General features: G+C 36.9%; 1 protein-coding gene across 5 annotated transcripts in view; it reads right to left on the bottom strand.

Moving 5' to 3' along the window:
• Positions 1–19,216, bottom strand: part of RBFOX1 (RNA binding fox-1 homolog 1) — a 1,011,377-nt gene that overhangs the window by 325,925 nt on the left and 666,236 nt on the right. The window contains exon 1 of one of the 5 annotated variants that reach the window (XM_053991721.1): positions 16,701–16,949. The exons of the other annotated variants lie outside the window; for them this stretch is intronic. Coding sequence (XP_053847696.1) covers positions 16,701–16,718 — 18 coding nt within the window. The 5' untranslated portion in view covers positions 16,719–16,949. Of the gene's footprint in view, positions 1–16,700; positions 16,950–19,216 lie in introns of those variants that run through there. 5 annotated transcript variants of the gene reach the window in all.

Here is a 19,216-nt window from a genome sequence, read left to right as displayed (position 1 = left end):
TGACACGTTTTTAAAAATGCAGCAGTGGAGAGAATCACTGCTGTCTGTGGGCATCCTTTCTCCAATCAAGTGAACATGAACTTATAGAACCAACAAAATAACAACTATGCTTAATTGTTGGGAAGCAATTTTTCTGACCCATGAAAAGATAGCACGTTTCAGTTCCCTAAAGATATCAGTCTCCTTTCTACAAAAGTACAGAAGCTGATGTTTTGTTTGTTTCTGAAAGAGAAAAACCTGGATGTCTTTTAAGTTAGTACATGTAAATGTATTTCTATATAAACATATACATGTGTACACACACACAACTGTCTCCCTGATCATATATCTATATTTCAGTCATCCTTGATTGCATTTTCTAGCAAGTTAGACTTCCCCCCCTTCTGCAGTCCTGCATATCATAGTTGATTTTAATAGTTTTCAATAAAGTCCTGCAATTTAAATGCATGCAAGAACATCAATGTTATTAATTTCTCCCCTGTTGCAGTTTTGTTTGATGTGTAGGAGAAAGCATTGTCATTTCAGGCTGGTACCTGGGGATGTACTGAAAACAGGAGAGGTCCAGTCTTACAATGGACTCATCATGTCCTTAACATGAAATATCCCAGGTTTTCACAGCACACAACCCTGACAAATACAGCAGGAATATTCATGGCTATCGTGCATCTGCTCCATTAAAATCTGAATTGAAAATAATTGGTGTTTAAAGGTTCACAAGCATTAAAGAGGAAAAAAAAAAATATGGAATGCTTTAAGCACTAGGTAGGGAAGCAACACCATTTTCCTTTTAAAAGTTTTAAAAGAAAACCAGCAATGTTTTCATGTCTAGTGCTATAAATCTACAATTCTCGAACTATAACTCTACAAATCAGTAAAATTCCCTTACCTCCTTGCTTTCAGAAGGAAAACAGATATATTTTCTTCCTATCTAGTTTTGTTTTGTCTTATTTTACCATAAATTAATGATTCCCCACTAACAGCTACTTGATTATCCACGAGACACAAGAAAACTGTACTGTTTACCCAGTGAGAGATGCTGGAAAGCACTTCAGTAAATACCAGGTTGCATAAAAGAGCTGCATTTTTACTGAGTGTCGCTCAAAACCAAAGTATTGGAATGTAAATAATGCCATTATCTTTTATTTAAAAAATGGAACAATACATTATGTAGTAATATTTAAATGAAAAGCTCTGCATTCTAGGGCTCAATGAAATGGCTAGTTCTGTAAATCAGTATTCTGCCACAAATAATTAAGGAAATTTATTCAGATTGGCAAATGTTGGAAAAGAAACACTTGGCTGTCCTTAAAGAGGGGGCTTCAAGAAAATGTTTTGCTAATCAGAACTGATTTTCAGGACATGCATATAGAGATCATTAGGGGAAAAAGAGCAAAAGATGTAAAAGTTAAAAATCTCAATTCTTGTAATTTGGCTGAACTTAAGTGACAGATAATACAGAACAAAAATACAGCCTGCCTTCTATTCAGTTTTGAAATACCTGCGAAGGGCAACCTGAAACTGAAAAATGGAGCAAGTGCAATGAGGCCTTTAGAATAATTATGTGTTGTTAATTGAAGAATGTTAATCATGTCATATTAGAAGGGAGAGAGGGTTAAATTGGTAAAATTTCAATTCACTTAGGCCTTATCTCTTGTTGGAATGAACCAGATGATTAATCCTTAATATTCTTCAGGGATACAGAGAACATCAGCAATTAAATTAACAACTGCAAAGTTTATGCTCAGAGATTCAAAAATGAAAGACAGAAACACTTTAATTTTTCACAAGTTGTTACCTTAATTATCTTCTTATTGCTTCTGTCTCTTTTCCCTCATTACAAAAACACACCTCTCAGTATTCCTGGATCCTTTAATTTGCTGTAGCTCAGCAACTGTGTAAGGAACGTCATCAGAGCTGCAAAAGTCATAAATCTTACTTTGTGCATGCTCATTGGAAATAAATCCTTCTGCTATACCCTGTCCCTGTGTTCCAACTGCAAGTGATGACAAATTTTTGTTTCCTTACAAACAGCAGTGTCCATCAAAAGTTGCTGGCAGAAAAAGAAGGCTTGCTTAGCCCAGAAAGTGAAGTTTCTTTTAGGAAAATGTAAAAGAAGTACAAATATCTAAGCCAACCTAATAGTTGTTATGCAGTCCTGCCAGCACTAGGAAGGGTAAAGGGGTGAGTTCTCATGAAACCTAATTCTACAGTCATGAAAATAAGAGTGTAGTTCCAGATCATTCACAAAAATTATGTACCACCAAGAGATCACAGACTGACATTTAAATGTTCTCTGCTTACAGAAGAAAACAACAGACAAAATGGAAGACTTGAGAATGTGTTTGGGATTCTTTCTTAAGAATTGCGTTAGAAAATGTGGAATCTTGTTATCAATACTGGCCTGCTTGATATATTGAATGATTTCAAATGTAATTGCTGGGATAGTAAATGCTCCCACTAGCTGAATGCAAAAATCCATGCCCACGAAACACAGGGACTTGACATTGTTATGACCAGGCATGCTTTCAAAATTATCAAAGTTTTAAAGTAAAATGTCATATCCCTGAAGGGTGCCCTTCGAACAAATTATTAACGAAGCTCTATTGATCCTCACCCAAACAGCAAAATCTCAATAAATCTCCTCTGGACCTTTGCTGAGGCTGGAAAATGCATTACACCCCCCTACTGACCACAATTTTTATTATTGCTATTGTGTTTGCAGGGCAGTCAATTTTATACAGCATTACAAACTGCCAAGTGCTAAAGTGATTTCCTCTATTACTGAGGTCCATGTATTAAATTTAGTGAGGCACAATATCAGGCTTCAAATATTGCAGGGTTTAGAATTGAATGCAGCTGAGCCTAATGTTATCAACCTGACAAAAAACACTGACATATTAAGTAGCAAATCATTTATTCATATTTGGGACTGGTTTTGTTTTTCTGTTCAGCTGTATAGTTTTAGATTAGCCAGAGTATTTCAAAATGGGACTGTTACTGTGAAGTCCAAAGACACTGTGGAATAGATATTTCATACACTTATTATGCACAGTAGATCAGAGAAATATGCCTCACTGACCTGCTATCACATAGAAAAACATGTAAATTAATAAAGTACTTTGCATAATGCAGGTTTAGGCTGCAAATACTTTAACCCTTTAGAATGACCAGTGATAAGCATTTCAGGTACTTTTTGTTATAATCAAATACAAAGCCTTAATGCTCAGATAAAGTTGCATTTTGTGTTCCTTTTTTGGCCTGATCATTGTTTTCCCTGCAGTCTGAGATATTTAAAGCTAGTGGATTTCTGGGCTTGTAGATACTATTTGAAACCCAGTTCTTTCTGAAATATGCCTGTTGTAAGGTACACCTGGAAGAACTGATGTATCCAGAATAATCCAATACTTGTCCCCATTATTAATGATTGCTTACATCAATGGAAATAAAGCTTTCTATATGTTTTTGTCAATGGAAAACAAATTATCCTGTAACAAACTGAGAAGAGCTATCTGCTCTTCTTTTTTTTTTTTTTTTTGCTTGCCTTAAATAATCCCAGTGATACTTTGTGGTAAAAGCTGAAGCCACAATGCTCTGAATAAAAAAAAGAGAAAAAAAATATGCATTGATACCTGTTATTATACAGAATGCCAGCTTTCTACCTTTTATAATAACCTTTTACATACTGACAGGTCTGTGGTCTGATTGTACAATTATTAAACTGCAAAAATTGCTATTAAAAACTGCTCACAGTGGCTCTCTGGACAGAACTATCCATCCTCATGCAAAAACTCCACAGAAGAATGCTGTAACTTTCTCTCTGAAAATCTCTGTGTTCAATGTGCAATATACCCCAGCTGGGAAGACAGAAAGTAAATGCCATTGACAGATTTGCACAGCATTCTAAATGTGACAGAAATCTCCAAATGAAAGGATAGAATTCCCCTCATTTTAAACCTTTCCAGGCTCAATCACACATCTGGGTTCACTGGGAAGAGCTCGACAGTCTGCAGTCTTTTACTTTGGGTATTTCACTGCTGTAGCTAATTTTGCCCTAACAACCATGTTGGATACGGAACTGTCCAAATCAATCACTGAACAGTTTAGTATTGTGCTTTATATTGCCACAAGGCTTCTACACCTGTCTCATTGGAGACAGCAGGACAAAAATATTGCTTCCTTGAACTTTATTATGGAGTTGGAAAGCCAACTTGCTATGAGAGAGCCTAATTCAATCTCTGAATTTTGTGTCATTTTCCTTCCATGTGTCTTCCCCTCAATCCTTCCTAGACAATTCCTGCAACACTAGTCAGCTGCAAGCAAACAAAGAAGCAAACAGACGAAAGCTGAAAAACAAGCATTAAATATTTAAACTTGGGAGTACTGCCCTTTTGGAGTTAGACCCCAGGTGCTTTAGTTGCAAGCCCTTTCCTTAAAAGATAAAGCATTTAACATAAGCTGACACTCAGACATCTCAGTCTCATACACTGCCAGGGTTCCTCCTTGTCACCAAAAGAGATCAGATATTATTTTGCTAATTGGACTGAAAAACGCTCTTGGCATTCAGAGACTTCCCACACATTCACTACTGACTCCCTGGACCACGTGGGTCCCTGAACTGGCTTTATGGAAGTTTCTCTGTGTTCTGCCATCTCATCATAAATGGGACTCCTCTCATTCAACACCAACATGTAACTGTTAATAATTCTGTCTATTCACTTCCATTGCAGAAATTCCACAGAAGTAGTGAGGAACAACACCCTGCATAGTTCTATGAGTAGAGTTAATGGCGCTACTTCTTTCATTCCTGAAATGTTAATTAGCCCATAAGTCTGACACTTGGTAATAAAATATTTATTTTTCTGGAGTACTACATGTAACTTAAGAATTACAAGTGGATCTAGGTGTATTACTGAACACAAAAATCATTATTCTTAACCAGGTTGCAATCCACAAGGGAGAAACAATATATTATTACAAAGCACCTCCTAATTCACACGGGTGAGTACCATCCATTTTTGGCACTTTGCATTTTGAATTTTGGAGAGTAGTTTCTGTTGCTTGCAAGAGTTCTTTAAAACATAAAAAACCCTCTCCAAGTTTACATGCTTTAATTCTAACCTTAAATTACATTGCATTACATTTAATTTAGAGTCATCAAGGATATACCCAATTCAAAAATATTTTTTTCCCATTTGTGACCTGAGTATCTCAGAGAGTAGTTTGGCATCCTGACAAAAAACTGGATATGAATACCAAAATAATGGAATCATCACGTTGGACTCAAAGCACTGGGGACGACTCGGAGAAACTGAATGGGAGTAATCACCCCGCAGAATCTCAAAATCTGAGATGAAAATTACTACAAAGAAGGGTGGAAGAATTGATTTGCTGCCTAAGGAGGAGTGAAAGTGTGGAGCAAGGGTCAGGATTTCCCTTAGTGGAAAAGGTTTTCCTGCCTCACACCCCAGCACAGCACCACACGGCTTCTGAGAGGACAATAACTCCACCACAGCCAGACCCAGTACACAGATTGAAGCTTTTTATCTGAAATTCTTCCTGAATAGAGACGAGGGAGATTTAAAGAAATCAATGATAAACTTCTCCAGTGTGATTTCCAAATAGGGTATCCAGGAATCACCTCTCACGTCATGCAAGTATGTTTTGCTGAACACACACGGGGTTCCAAAAATCAGCAATTCACAATAAATCATCAGGGGTGAAAACAAGTAGATAAGTGATACTGTGATGTGATCAGGTGACACTGACAAATCATTCTCAGGCCTATTCTGCAAGTCCTTAGCTATTCTTGGCTATTCAGCTCAGCAATTTTTTTCCCAATATACAGTCATAATTCAGTGACAAGCAAAACAGCTGTAATTTCTAGTTTCCCTAATGAAATCCCAATAATTTTTACTGTTTGAGACTATTCTGTTGAAGTGCAGCTCATCTGAGAAGTAATAGCATGGTGGCATTTACATGAAATAGTTCCAAATGAACAGAACTATTGACATATATAAAATCTGTAAGAAAACAAGATTCCCATACAGCAAATCATGTCCAAAACAACTCATCCCACAGACTTGCCTTGCTGTGGAAAATGGTGGGTTTGAATTGAACAAAGTCAGTGTAACAGGACTGAAAGGACTGGTTAAAATAACACCAGCACATGTGAAGCTGTGTGTGCTGAGTTTTCCATAAGGGATGCTGCACTAAAATACTTAGCCAGTTAAATAATGCTCATCTAACAAAAATAGATACAAGATTGCTTGGTCATATTTCGCCTATTTGACTGTGATAACATTATTAATTTGTTCCCTGATAAGACATACCTCTAAAGTACATTGGAGTCACTTCATTTAAAAGATGACTGAACCACAGTACTTCAGTAGTACCACAGAAAAAAATCTTCATTGTGTAAAACACTGCTGCAAAACATGAGTAAATATTAATTTCTCCATGTTCAACAGAATAAGACATGAACAGGCTTGCTTTTTAGCAGGAAAGATTCCAATTGAACATGTGGCTCACTTGTGTGTGGTTTTTATAGCAAAGAGATAAATTTGACTTGTCTGTTTATAATTGCTTTTTATAAACCAATTTAAATTAAGAATTTGTTCACTGGCTGTGAACATCCATATATTAACTTAAAACAGGATTGTTATCTTTGCTTTTACTGTGTAGTTTTACGTTAATAGCATATGATAACCTTCTGAAATAAGAGAGTAAATGTTTAACACACACATTAATAATGAATAGTAAGAAACAGAAGAGCATGAGGAACTTTTACAAGTGCTAGTAACATGTCACTGCATCACACCACAGGATTCCTCACACGTGAGCTGTAGAATGAGATGTTTTATGCCACCTCAGCTAGGCCTGTATGTATTATTAAATTACCTTCCTAGTCTTTACACGACTTAATTCCACATTCCTCATTTGTCTCCTGGGCCTTTTTCCTATAGCATGTGTAATTCTGTCTTCATGTTACATCAGCTTTCTTCCCTTGCTTGAGAGTAACCTCTTCTACTTGTCCCACTTCTCATGAAGAATTATCCAATATAGAAATCAAAATTTGCATCCTATCATTATTATTATCCTGTTGCTGCCCATGGAGTCATCAAACATGTTGCCAGACATGCAGGGGGAAAAAAAAGTAACTAAAACACTCTGACTCTTAACTATCCAATTCAAAGAATTGCAGCCAAGTCCCACCAGGAGGGTAAAACAGACCCTTTTCTAAAGCAAATTTTAATTGCCTTTCAGCCAAAATGACACCCCCAAAAAATAAAGTTTTTAAGAATGGTCTCTGTTGGAACTAATTTTCCTTATCTGAGAGGGTGGTGTCATCTGTATCTACAACCAAAGCATAGCACAGTAAAGACATTATTATTATTATTAACAGCATTACAGAGTTACTCCAGATTCTGTGACAGCAAATAGGGCTTGAAACACATGAAGACCAAAAATAAGTTCACTCTGTGGGTTGCTTTAAAAGCTGAACCTTAGCGATGTCAAGAGGACATAATTTCTTCACATTTAACTGAAAAGGACAGTAGCTGTTCTGATCTTAAATATTCTCCTTTCATTTCAGCCCCTTTACCTCTCTCCCCTTCATTTTCCTTCCCTTTCAGGGACATTTATTGTTTTCTCCTTCTTCCTCTGCTGTTGCTGCTGTTGCTGGGATGCTGCATTTCCAGACAAGACTGGAGTGTGAAGGTACAACTGGACAAACAGTCGTGGCCATTGTGAGTGTTCCTCACAAAACAAAGTTCCCTCAGTTTTCTCAACACTTCCACTGGATAAAGAAAATGGGAAGTAAGTAAAAAATTCCAGCTGGGCTTTGCATTTATAATTAGGAGTTTCTCATGGCTGAGAATTGAATACCTGAAAGAAAAAAGTGATACTATATTCCAATTACTACTTAATGGGGAAGAATGGGATATATTGGGTATGTTCCCAGGTGGTGTAATTTATCTCAGATTCTTCTGCAAATGCATAGCATTGACTTGGGATATTTTCTGAAAAACTCACAAGCTAAAAGAGGAGAATTGCTGAAAACAGTACAGCTGAAATCTTTCTTCAGGTTAGGTGTTTCAGTTACCTTACACATGTGTTGAGTAAAAAATTGTAACTGCTTTTAAAAAAATTGAATTATTTTTTCTTATGTCACACTTTTAAAGCAGTATTTTAAGCTCTATTCAGTATCCATACCATGGTAAAAACTAGAGCTGCTAATTTTTAAATCAGCAGTACAATCAACATTGCCACCTTACCATTAGCACTGCAGTTACTCTTCAAATTAGTTGTATGAGAATCAATATATTTAACATTTCCACATTCCAATTTATATGCTTACCTGTGTTCACTCTTAGAGGGAATAAAATCATCTGCACAACATTTCACCCTAATGAATGTTGACAATCTTAAAATTTGCATTTTTTCAATTAAAAAAACCCATACATTTGTTTTTAAAATCCTGATTAAAACAAACCAAAGCTCAGGTAAACTAGGCCTCTGAATAAAAGTTTAAATCTCAAATTAAAGTAATAATAAATATTTGGTTTGATGCAATCTAAAGCCAGCTTTTGGCTTTGAAAAAGTCACTCTTTAATCAAATCTCATCTCACCAAACATAGTTTTGGTCTTCACTTCCTATTCCATAACAATGGATGCTCTGCAAAAGCTCCAAGTGGGATATGTAGAAACATTTCCCTCAGCTGTTGCTTTAATATTAGTTGAGAAAGCACAGATTAACTTCACTTTAACTGCAGCCACCAACCAGCTGCTTCACTGGAACTTCAATAGAGACAAAATTCTGAAAGCCCAAAGGACAGAGTTTCATTCATTGCAACAAATATTCTTAATAAAAGGAAGATGACATTGTCATGATGATTACACCACTCAAAACATGAAATATACAGCATTTTACTCATTGAATGACTACAGTTGAAGCATTTTTTTTTGCTGATTTTCCAGTGAATACTGCTGTGAATCAAAGTCTCAATGAGGCAGATAGACTCTCCAAAGGACACACAGCAGTTCCCAAAGCAGACCTCAGTTTTATCACGTGTGCTCATTGCATCCCATCCCACCACAGACCTATTGAAAACCCCACGTTTGTAACACACAGGCAGGAGCCAACTGAAATACAGACATTCCAGTTTGAACAATCCCTTTGAACCTTGACTGTGCTTTCTAATCTAAAACCACTGCTGGTTGGGCAATTTTCATTTTTGTAAAATGACAAGTGGCACTTCATTTTAGGTAAAGGTTAATATGAAGTTCCCAGCTTTATAAAACTCATCCCTCTCTAACACCAACGGGTGCATGCTGGTGTCTGATGTTAGAGAGGAATGTTCACACACTTGAAAATAAATGGTTTTTGCATTTCAAGGTGACAAGTACAATGTGAGACACAATCAATCGATCACTGCATAATTATTATTGCAAATGATCCATATCCATGCTGCAAACCTTAAGGGGAATTTAATGAAGCAGGAAGCACATCAATAATAAGATCTACTTCAGTCTCTGTTAAATCTCACAATTCACAAATATCTTGTCACATTTTATCCTTCCTCGAATTCCTGTAATTATATTTTAGGAGAAGCTCACTGAAAACTAAAATTCAAACATATATCAACTTTTCCCTATAATAGGAGTCCCTGTATATTATATATATATATATATCACAAAAGATGAAATGTACATAACTCTACAAACACAACAATCTGTAAAGAAAACTTGAAATGCCAATAATCAGATTTAGTCTGGTGTTTTTGGCTGACTTAAATCTGTGTTGTGCCCACGGAGGAACACCCAGGGAGCACAGCAAGAATAAGAAGGAGCTGCAGAGAGAAACTCCTGTGTCCTGACTGCAATCCCTCCATGTCACTCACTGCCTCACTGAAGAGGGGGAGTTTAACTTTTGGTAATAACAAAAAGGGGACTTGGTTTTGTTTTCCACTACCTGAACCAGAAATTAAATCGACAAACTGAATTGGCAGAAATGATAATTAGCAATAAATTATGTCATTTCTTCCAAGGCAAGTCTGCTGTATCTGTGACAGTGATCAGGAAGTGATCTCTATGTTTTCCTGCTGTTTCATGAGCTTTCTCACTCCAGTTTTTCCCTTTCCTCCTCTTTCCCTGTCCCACTGAGGCAGAGAGTGAGAGGGGATTTGGCTGCTAGCTGGGTGCAACCTGTGACGCAGCTGCCATCCTGATGGGGAAAAATATATGTAGTGTGTTAGAAACCTATGTGAAAGCAGTCATTTCTGCAGAAAGGAAAGGTTGGACTTGAGCTTTCTGCTGCAGTAAGAACAGGTGCATTTCCATAGCAGGCTATGACAAGGATCCAAACAGATTCATCTCTTTGGCAGGGAAGGAATATCAGTCCAGGAGCAGAAGGGGAAAAGGAAGTCATATGGAAAGACATCAAAAGATGTGAACAAATACCCAGACTTTGATTAGTAAACATCTCCCTCTGTTGATTAAACTGTGAGACAGTCTAACTAGTCATAAAAGGTAAATCCAGCCTAGTGGTCCTTGCACATTACAGCAAAAAGATAAGTAAATCTTGGCTGGGGGACTATGACAACTTCTCGAGCAGGCACACTTCACTGCAATAAACATCCAAAGGGAACACATCAAGATATTAATCTCAAGACACAAACAAGCTTTCTCAACTACCCACAAAAATCTTCAGGACTTGTTCATTCCTCTGCCTCCAGAGCAGCTAAGGTTCTGCAGCTGCAGCAGCTGAAACCCACCAGCCCCAGAAGTGGTGCTGAGGAAGGATTTCCACTAAGGGATAATAATCATGGGACAGTGGGAGGGCTCTAACCTGCTCACCCAGCCACATTTCATGCAGCCTTTGTTCAATTCTCTCCTCACACATCCCCGCACTGATAGAGACACCCACGCAGTTCATTCAAGGCTCTGATGGAAACCAATGCTGTTAAGGGGGACACGATGAAGATAAGGTTAATTGGACAAGTGCAACTCCCTGCTAAAGGAAGGGGGAGAGCAGATTTGGCAATTAAACTATACAGAACATATAATGCAACTTCAAAAGAGAGCAGAGCGAGTCAGTCATGCTGCCTTACACAAAATGCACAGATTCTGCTGTAAGAATTAGTACTGATAATACATATATTCTTGATGCTTAAGCTCAGTTTGATCCTCTTTCAATTCAGTTTCATCAAACACTTATGTGTGTTTGTCTCTAAAGGAATGTACATTGCTTTTACAAACCAAAACTGGCTAACTTGCCTATCTGCAGTGCTGGACATAACAGAGCATCATCCTGATTTGTTCTATTGCCATTCTTACCCCACATCAATAACAGTGTTCTACAATAATGGTGTTCTACAAAATACCATAGCAGAGTAAGAAAACCCTTCAAGAATTGAATATACTCGATTACCAAAAAATTACTGTCAAATATTCTAAATAGGAATTGCTTTTCTCTTCTGTTTCATTTCTCTTTTCATACTAAAAAAAGTGATTTTGCTGAATATCTTCATGCTTTGCATGCTAGTGTGGTTTTTAGCTTTGTCATCACAACATGAAGTATTATATATATGATTTTAAGCCAACTTATGTGTGTGTTCCAACAGATACATAAAGACAGCCTACTGAGAATTGTCTTAGATTCTACCATAACTAATTGTAATCCTATTTTCATTCAACACCTCTGTCAGTCCTTTTATTTTAACCATCAAGACTGTAGATTTATAAATTGCAATACTTCATTATTCAAGTTTATTGAGCCAGACACCCTTGAAGATCCTTACTATTCACATCAGCATGCTCTATTATGAAATCATTTTGTATTTTTCTGTGTTAATAATAAAAGGTACATATTTATTCAACATCAGTGGTCAGGCAGTCAGATGCAGAGGATGAAGCTACATGTTTTATTCAAAGTCTCAGTGGAAAGCAGAATGAGGATCACTGACTCTGAAGATATCTGCAGCTTTTCTGCTAATATGTTTGATTTTTCTTAACTAAAAGGATCTAAATACTTTGATTACTCAATAATTCTATGCAATAAAATCTATACTGCTGAAGTGTTCTTCTGACAATGTTTTCAGCACAGTCATTTATTCTTTCAGCTTAGCTGATGCTGGATCTCACTGTGCTCTTTAAGCACAGTCAGCAGTGCATTTTGTCTTAGTCCAGGGCATTTTTGGAAATCCTCATTGAAGAGAACAATCCTCTGCTTAATGCACGCAATTTCAATGCTACAAAATACACAGTAGGTAAAGTTAGCCAGAAAATATAAGCACTGTGTTTGTTCCTTACTGCAATTTAAAAAATTCTAAGGTTATGTTCCTTTATCGTTTTAGGCATCTCCACATCTGCTTAGGGTTCTCATGTCCTTTAGAAAAAAAGTCTTTTCAAAGGTGTCCTGCAGCACAAGGAGCACGAGTTAGGCTGGAAATGACACCCTTCTCTGAGCCAGGAGAAAGGCACACTCTGTGCCTGCACACATTTGGTGCATAAAAACAGGCAGACTTTGGTCAGCTGAATAAAATACCATCTGTTTTTGAATATGGGAGCTGACACAGACTCATATATGTGTATTAGGATGCCTCTAAACAGAAAGGCACCAGAAATGCAACCATAAAGGAGTTTAAACTTCTAAATAACCAGATTAAACTTGTGCTAGAGTCTGTTACTTCTTTTTCTTCCAGACTTCTTCCCAGATGTTCATTTAAGGAACATTTTGCTAATTCAGACAAGTACAATTCTCTGTATTGGACCCAAAAGCTTTATTCTATAGAGTTGTCAAAACAGTGTCCTATTGCCAGAAGAAATTATCTTGTTGCTATTGCATACACATTTTTTTATCAATCTATTTCTCTGTATCTGCTTAGTCTAGTTTTGGGAAAAATACCAAATTTTATTTGCTGACATTCTTTCTGCCTTGTTTGATCAAGTATCATTCTGAAGCTGCTACTGAAGAAATCTCTGCTAAATATACACAAAATTTCTGACAACTCATTCCCTATTATTAAAAAGAACAGCAGACTGACAGGAATGAAGCCCTACTCTGACTAAGCAGACGTTAATTAGATGTTTATAAAATTTATAAACTGTATTATGGTACATTAAGGTAATTTCAGTCCATCATTGTAGCATACAACAAAATGTGGAAAACTAATCATTTTTACTTTAAAATTATATTTACCAATGCTTTTGTTCCAGTTTTGTTCCTACGACAACATTTAATTGCATTTGATTTTTTTCATGACATGTAGTAACTTTAAATGCTTAACTTCTAACTCAGAATATGAAAATTGAACATGAGGTCGGTGGGAATTGAACAACCAGATGGAAAACAGCCAACCATGGAACTGTTTGCTTGGGAATCAAGCAGCTGCTTGTGCTGTCACGTGGACAAACTAGGCTTATTTTTCAAAGTATGAAAAAGAGGAGGAGGAATAGTGTACAGAAAAAGGGGGCTCTGAAAGATTGGGAGCAGCCTCAGCTTTCAGCCACCAAAAGTTACACACTAAGCACGAGTCAGCAACTTCAGAATCGTCTACCTGGAAGAACCCCAACACAAATATTTGTTACATTCTGAGCAAACCCCATCATCTTTGGGGAAGTGAGTTCCACAGGAAATGGGAATGAGCATCTGCAGTGATCCAGAATGCCTTGAGTCACTGCAACAATCTTATTTTGGGGAGAAAGGGGTATTAAACTGCAGCAGCAGCAGCAGATGTAAGGGGGTCTGTACCCCTCAGAGAGAATAATTTCCCTTTTGATTTCACTAGTTCCAAAATCAGTAACACCTGAAAGCCTTCAAAGTTTCTTGGTCAGTGTGAACTCTGACATTGATGAACTCTGATTCCTACACATAAAGTACCAGACCAAAAAAAGATCTTTGTCCAGGGAAGGAGGAAAATATTAATACAAACATCACTTAATTGCTTAGGCTGTCAACAAATATGGATTTCCTTTGACAGGGTTAACAGTACTAAAAACTTTCTCTACTTTTTGAAATGTTGAACTAAGTATTTAAAATACAGCACCTAATCAACACTGTTCTGTTCAACAGACTGAATTAGTGTCTGTGCTCTGCATTCCTGCACAATGTTTTAAGTTAGCTAAACGTGCTCAGCTTGCAATAAAAGGAACTTGATACCACTGTCATCAGTAGAATTAAAAAAAAAAAAAAAAAGACATCAAATAGTTCCAGGATAATGTCTAAGTAAAACATTAGAAAATGGGAAGAAATCAAAATTTTCTTTTACTTTATAAATATCCAAAAGGTTTCTATGTTGCACACGAAACAAAACAACAAGTAAGCACTGCCATATAAATGAGTGAATAGTCTGAAAAAATCTCAGTCAATGTAATAAGTTAATTTTAAGGCCTTTAAAAAGGGAAGATTACATTTTCACACGAGTTGGCTACTTTAAATTTTCATAATATTGCTGAGAAGCTTTTTATAATTACATAAAAAATTGATGTGATGTCAGGAGAAAGCATTTCAAGAGCTGCTGTGAGTTTATACCTTGCACCTACATCTACTGAAAGTCTCTTGTTTACCTACTGCATATTTCACATAATGCTACATCTTAGGTACCCATGCATGGCCACTTAATGTATAGAGTTTAAAAATAATAACATTTCAGAAAAAAAAGTCTGTGAATACAAATCCTCTATTTCCATAAAGACTCACAAAGTAATAATGCTCTGCTAAAAAAAAAAAAAAAAAAAGTTTATTCTCTGCTTCTTCCTACTAATCTTGAGATTTTATACAAATTAGCCTAGAAAAGTTCAGTTGCAAATAGGAAGAACACTCAATACTCAGGTGTAGCAGTGCCAAAAGAGAGAGGGACTTTTTAAAGAATTCTGCAAATCGGAAAACCAGAACAAAAGATACATCATATAATGGAAGTAAAAAGGACTAAATAAAAATGGAGTGATCACACGTTTAAATGTGAAATATTAATTACTAAAACATCTATATTAATTACTAGGATCTTTGAAAACCAGGAACTGGTACCATCAGAAACTGCTTGTTACTATGGCTGTTTTGCTTAAAGCATTTATATGCATCTCTAAAAAGCATAACTAGAAAAGTTCATCAAAAATAAAAAATACAGTGCACTAAAAGTGATAGAAATATGCATAGCTACCTGCAAGAAAATGTATTTCACTAAATTTTCAAATTAAGAATGACTCTTAGGCTTGGGGAGGGAGAAGATCCCCGGGTTTTAAACCTTTTGAGCCAGTGCCACAGAGAAACAGAATAATACACAATAATGCACATCCTTTCACCTTAGTGTGCATACTAGAAAGAAGGGCTTATCCTCACATATTTACTGTGCTTCTCCTTCGGATGATGGCAACTCTAACAGCACAGCACAAACTGAATGAAAGACACACTGCTGCAACTGAGGGATCTGATTTATAAACCTAAAAGGAGAATTAAATCAATCCTTGCACCAGCAGCTTCAATACAGAATGGTGGTAAGGGTTAAAAACCAGCAGCAGTCAGGGTTGCTGGTAAATGCACAGACACAGTGCTGAAAATTCAAGGGACTTGTACTAGAGAACCCAGAAAAAAAGAAAAAGACAAAATCACAAGGCTCGGTGATTGGTGAGCTCCCGAAACGATAGCACAGGTCAAAGTACTGAAAAAACAAACTTAAAAGTCTACATGCAGTGCCTTTTGCACGGGTGACAAAAGTTACTCAGATATAGTGGAGGGTCAACAGAAATGAGAAGAAAGCATAAAGGGAGATTTACAGCATGAACCACGAGCGATTTAAAAAGAGAAGGAGTGATTCCTGATAATATCTCTGAGAATTCAATGTTGCTCCTCTGCAGCCTGTTTTGCAGAGGTGGCCCAGATTAGCTGCACGCCTGTCTATTTTTACATACATTTAAATTAAATAAATAAATAGATTGTCAAATGAGATTAGTTTAAAATATTTTCCCAGAAGATGTACAGGCTTTGAAGAGGAACACAGAAAAGCTTTTAAGTACTCAGATTTGTTCAGTGATTTCTTTGTGGGTTTGTTTTGCTAAGAAAAAAAACATTCTGTATCAAAACCTGGATGAATTCACAGGTTAATAGCTTTACTAATTCAAAACGTACATGCCACAACACAACATTATTAAGGTGTGCAGATTTTGCTGTAAGGAATCAGAACAATGCTGAATGTAAAATCACAGAAATAGGAACACAGTATCTATTTCCTTATCTGCAGTTGTCAATTGCCAGAAACTTCAAAAGCCAAGAGAGATTGTGACAATTAGTATAAAAGCAACTGGGTTAAGTAACACACATTAAAAGTTTTAATCACATTAAGATTGTTTCATTTCTTACAAAGAAAGCAAATTCTGAGCAGCCACAAGTGCTGCAGCATTCGCTTTGTAACTGAACCCCACAGTGAATCTTACACAATTGCAATATGTTCTAAGGCACTGAAAAGAAAGCAGTGCACCCTGCCACATCCTGCAAATCATGAAAATAAATGCCAGCTTCACGAAAATGACCCGGTTTGTTTAAACTCTGCCTGGAAATGCAAGCACAGGTACTGCACCCCAGCCACGCTCCCCTGCAGCACACACACCTTCCATAGCACAAAACATGCTGCAACTACAGGCTAAAATCCACCCTCCCAAAGTCCATTTATTAACAAAAGATTGACATGGAGAGAGACACTACCTACCCACAAATACATCATCATCTTGAAAGAAATCAAGGGCTCTGTCAGCAAACAGAAGTCTCCTTACTTCACCAAGTATGTCTGGAAGGAAAACTGAAAACAGTGGGTAGAAAATCTTGCCTTTTTTCTGTCAAGTCCTCACAGTTCTCTTCTTATACAAGGTATTTTTTTTAGTTTGTTTATGAGAACAGCATTCGTTCAGTGGCTCTTTCTGCGTGTGAAGTGACTTGCTTCAGGCTGTCTTTTTTCTTCCCTTTTTCTCCCTAACTCAGTCTGTCCTTTCTTTACTGTCAAGCTTGCTTAGGTAACAGTTCTTGGTGTATCTATTTAATGAGCAGGTCCGTGCACTAAAGGCAGCCAACTACACTGGAGAGGAGAGGGGGGGGGAGAGGGAAAAAAAAAAAAAAGTAATAATAAATAAATAAATGGGAATATACCACTTCCTGATTATTATTATGGGATCTACAGACGCCCCCTCTGTAGGAATTTATAGGAGGATTTCTAAGATGTCTTGAGGGAGGGGGGAATCCTCAGAGTGACTCTGGTGGCTCTCGAGCCATTACCTCTCCCTGCTGAAGGACCCAGTTCACAAATCCCGCATTTGAGAAATTTTTAAACTCAAAGGAAAGCTCCTACAGAAAAGAAAGGAACATGTACTGCACCCTGCTTCTCCTTTATCTCTTTAAATGTACTTCAGATAAAAGCTGCATCCAGTCAGGTCAAGGCCTTTCCCAATCTTATTACGCTCACACAGGAGTGCTCAACACACTTTTCTACAGCCATCTACTGTCTCCACAGTGTTACTGCTGCTCTGCCTGCTGCCAGCACCAGAAACGGGGAATACAAACTGTAAATCAGACCATTGCAAAAGTGTTTGAGCTAATTTGATTTATTTTTGGTAGGTTTTAGTTGTTTTTTTTTTTTCTTACCATATTAGATACTTCAAAATCAAAGTTATGATTGTGATTTGCATATTTAATATAGGTTAATAAAGAGAACTGCATCTTTTGCTCTTTTTTTATTTTTAAGTTGAATGTACATTGTGCAAATGAGTGAGCGTGCAAGAGACTCGAGTTTTTTTGATTGATACTTGGACTTTTATCCTTTGCTACAAGAAAATACTTTTAACTCATTTAACCCATCTCATTAAAATGCACAATATACTTAGCAAATTAATTAGCATCATCCTCAGGTGAGAAACAATTTTAAAATGTAAATGAGACAAGTCTTAGTTACTTTTAAGGCTGCATTATTGGGTTTGAAAATCATGCCTGGCCTTGTGAACTGGTGCATGCCACACCCTGAGCATGGCACATTTCGGGTACTGATGTGGAGAGCTATACACACAGTCTCTCTACCAAGTGCATCAAATCCATACCATAAATCAATAACTGCTAAAGAGATGAGGTATAAAAATGGTCATGGGTACAAGATTAAACAGAAATTTTGCCTTATTTTTATGTTTGATTATTTATTTGTTATCTTTGGTCACTACTTCGCACTTCTTTAAAAAAAAATCCCATTCTTTTTACCTAAAGACTCCAATCCATTTACATATTCAGCCTGACCATACAAGGTGAAATGTCACCTAAATAATTAAAATACATTAACTAAATTGCATGATCACTCACTGCACCAGGGCAGGTGGCAAATGGAGAGGCACCTGCTGAAAGAGCCCAGAAAGAGGAGATACAACAGCAAAGCAAGACTGGGGGGAACAAACTAAAATCCACAGAACTAAACCAACTGGAATCTGCCACCAGGGTGAAGTCCAAGTAAAAATAACTGCTGCAGCACTGACAGTTCAGAGCTGATTAAACAGCAAAATGAAGCAATCAATTCACGTGGCACTTCACACTAAGATTTCAGTAGAGAGGTTTATACAGATAAACAGATACATATACACACACAGAGCTATTTATGCTTCCTCTGTAAAATACTACAGCCAGCTAAAATGTTGTTGTCTCTTTTAGTGGAGGCAAAAGGCAAAGATTTAACACAGCAATTCCTAAAGTGATAATTTTTAATATAATGTGCAATGACAATAACATTTATACAAGTTTAGTGCAGTTTATAGATAAATAAAGCCATTTCCTTCACCTGGGCAGACTACAAGAGGAAAACAAAAACCTTTTGTTTCCAGTTTTGAGTTGTTTAAACAATGTATCAGTTTAGCCACCAATACTCAGCTCTCTCCCAGGCCTAACCCAGTCACCTTTAAGCTGTACACCTTCACCTCCTTTAGTCTCCTGCATAGTGCACTGTGTTCTGCAGTCAGTTACACTGTAATAAACCTGAAATATCATGTAAGAATGAATTACATTATACTGGTTAGGCTGAAAATACATTTCCTGATAATCTATCTGAACATCTGCCAGCCAGCAGTTCTTTCTATCTGTGCACCTCAACTGAACACAGGAGGTTTTAGAATTTTCAAAGACTAGTTAAAGATTTTATTAATGTGATAAAAGACTGTGCACAGGTATTGCCTATAAATCACTTCTGTATCAAAATTTCCC

The sequence above is a fragment of the Vidua macroura genome, chromosome 16 (assembly GCF_024509145.1).
Source record: "Vidua macroura isolate BioBank_ID:100142 chromosome 16, ASM2450914v1, whole genome shotgun sequence".
Classification (NCBI taxonomy): Eukaryota; Metazoa; Chordata; class Aves; order Passeriformes; family Viduidae; genus Vidua; species Vidua macroura.
The sequence above is the reverse complement of the archived record's forward strand: the minus strand, read 5'-3'. Positions and strand labels throughout refer to the sequence as shown.